The 2,132-nt window shown below is 50.0% G+C and overlaps 1 protein-coding gene across 1 annotated transcript; it reads right to left on the reverse strand.

Moving 5' to 3' along the window:
- Positions 1-599: 599 nt before the first annotated feature.
- Positions 600-2,132, reverse strand: CCL18 (C-C motif chemokine ligand 18). Its single transcript, XM_069482301.1, has 3 exons — positions 1,964-2,132; positions 1,183-1,294; positions 600-708 (listed from the first exon to the last, which is right to left on the reverse strand). The coding sequence occupies exons 1-3, from the start codon at positions 2,028-2,030 to the stop codon at positions 618-620; spliced, it is 270 nt and encodes an 89-aa protein (XP_069338402.1). The 5' UTR covers positions 2,031-2,132; the 3' UTR covers positions 600-617.

The following is a 2,132-nucleotide window of genomic DNA, read 5'->3' on the forward strand; positions in this document are numbered from 1 at the left end:
GGTGCATATAAATGCATGTTTGTTTTTAGTACTTTGCTTCTTTATCAGACTATGAGGAATGTGTCCCTGGTGCAAAGTCTGGTGTCACTGGAATGACATTTATCCTCTCTCTTGCTTTCCCTTCCTACTTGGATGCCCCTAAGCATTCCCTCCCGTTCCTTCCAACCAATGGACGTGGTTTGTCAGGAAAACAAAAACAAAAGAATAGCCAGAAATCCAAGGTTTACTTTAGAGAGCAAAAAGAATCTTTATTATTGACATTCTTTACAGAGTAAGGGGCTCATAAAAACTCAGTAAGCATCTGTTGGTGGATTTGGTCGGAAGTCTACCTAGAGAGAGGAGCACAATCATTCACCAGCACCTGAACTCGAATCCACCACTGTATGATTGGGTGGGAAGGGGGTTAGGGACAAGAGGATGTCACACAGTTTCTCAGAGGAAACATCAAGTGGGTAAAGTGATTTACAATATTTAAGTAGCTTAACTAAGTTAAATTTAAGAAAGATTTCAGCATGTGGTTAGTGGGGAGGGGAGGTGCCCAGAGGAGAAAGGATTTCTGGTGTTGCAGGGACGTTTCCCAATCTGCCCACACCTTCAACTGGTTTCTTCTTGACCACTCAGGAGTTCTGCTCCAGGTCCCTGATGTAGTCCTGGACCCAGGCATTGCTGGGATTGGCACAGATTTGCCGGCCCCTTTTTGTGACAAAGCTGTGCAGAGGGCAGAGACATTGCACAGAGAATGAGTAAGGACATTCTTGACCACCTGTGGGCCCCGCATCTTCATCCCTGTGGGCAGCTCAGGCTAGTCCACTTTATCGATAAATCGTCCCCCAAATCTCAGGGGCCCTCAGTCCTTCTCTGAGTGAGTTACAAGGACTCCCTTGGGCCACCTCTCCTTTCTGCTATCTCTTTCTCTCCTCTCTTCCCTCTACGCCTCGGCAGGTCCTCCCTCACTCCCTGCAGGCCACAACCCACGTCAGGGGACAGCCCAGTGGCCTCTCTCAGTGCCCTGCACGCACATAGGACCGCAGAGGGCTGAGCCCTCCCGGGATGGCTCCTTGTCCGTCAGCTGGCCCACTTGCAAGCTTCTCCCCGATCTGATTCCTGCGGGTAGTGACCCCCCCACCGCCCCCAGCCATGTGAGTCTTGTGTCTCCTGGGATGGACAGGGATTGATACTTACATGATACCAGGTGTGGGACAATTGTCATTGGTCTTCTGATAGGCGACCACAGATTTGCGGGGTATCTGCCGGGAGGTGAAGGAGAAGCAGCAGGTGGCTGCGCTGGCACTGTCTGAAGGAACAGGACAAAGAGTTGCTCAGAACAGGCAAGTCTGAAAGGGTCAGAAGGAGCGGAGAGAGACAGCATAGCTCACAGCTGAGGCTTGGGGGAAAAGATAACTGGAAATAACTTGGCTTTTTGTTTGTTGGTTTATTTCACATTAATTTCCTTAGTCCTGTCTTTGGTTTTGTCTCAGCATTTTGGTCTTTATCTTACCCTACGGGGAACCAAGCTCTGAATAGTCTACTCCCTTCTCCTAACTCTCTTTGGGGACATTTTTTCCCTTATCTATTAAATCATAAGATAGCTGAGAAAAGTAAGGCCATCTCTTATGAGTCACCCAAGGGGTTGAACTCTGGGAGACCACTGAGATAATTCTAAAACTTACCAGCACCCGTGGGAACTAAACAGACTGGAATTCTACCTCCTGCTAATAACCCAATGGATTAGGCTTCGATAATCTCACCTAAAAAGTAGGATAAAATCTCTCCCGACTCCCATCCTACAGCCTAGATCAAGAGACTCCTTTTGAATCCTCTAAAGAAAACAATGATGTCAGTCTGAAACCCCATTTGAGGGTCCCTCATTTCACGTGGGGGTTCTCAGGCCCTGGCACTGGGAGATGTGGTCTGGCTTCTGGCCAGGGAGCAACCGTCAAAGGCACACGGACGACAGACTCACCCTGGGCACAGGAGCAGAGGGCCACGGTGCAGAGGAGGACGAGGAGAGCAGCCACGAGGCCCCTCATGATGCTGGACAGGCAGCCGAGTGTGAGCAGAGCGTGAAGGCTGGGAACTCGCTAGCGCTGGCCTCCTTCTGGGAGCTGAGCCGTCTTCCTTCCCTTTTATAG

This window comes from Eulemur rufifrons, chromosome 9 (assembly GCF_041146395.1).
Source record: "Eulemur rufifrons isolate Redbay chromosome 9, OSU_ERuf_1, whole genome shotgun sequence".
NCBI classification, from domain to species: Eukaryota; Metazoa; Chordata; class Mammalia; order Primates; family Lemuridae; genus Eulemur; species Eulemur rufifrons.

Excerpts from the sequence above, each read along its gene's own strand:
- CCL18 (XM_069482301.1), bottom strand. The coding sequence starts at position 2,030 with ATGAGGGGCCTCGTGGCTGCTCTCCTCGTCCTCCTCTGCACCGTGGCC. Across the intron at positions 1,295-1,963 it reads CCTCTGCTCCTGTGCCCAGG|ACAGTGCCAGCGCAGCCACC; the intron begins GTGAGTCTGTCG and ends CTGTTCCTTCAG. Across the intron at positions 709-1,182 it reads TGTCCCACACCTGGTATCAT|CTTTGTCACAAAAAGGGGCC; the intron begins GTAAGTATCAAT and ends CCCTCTGCACAG.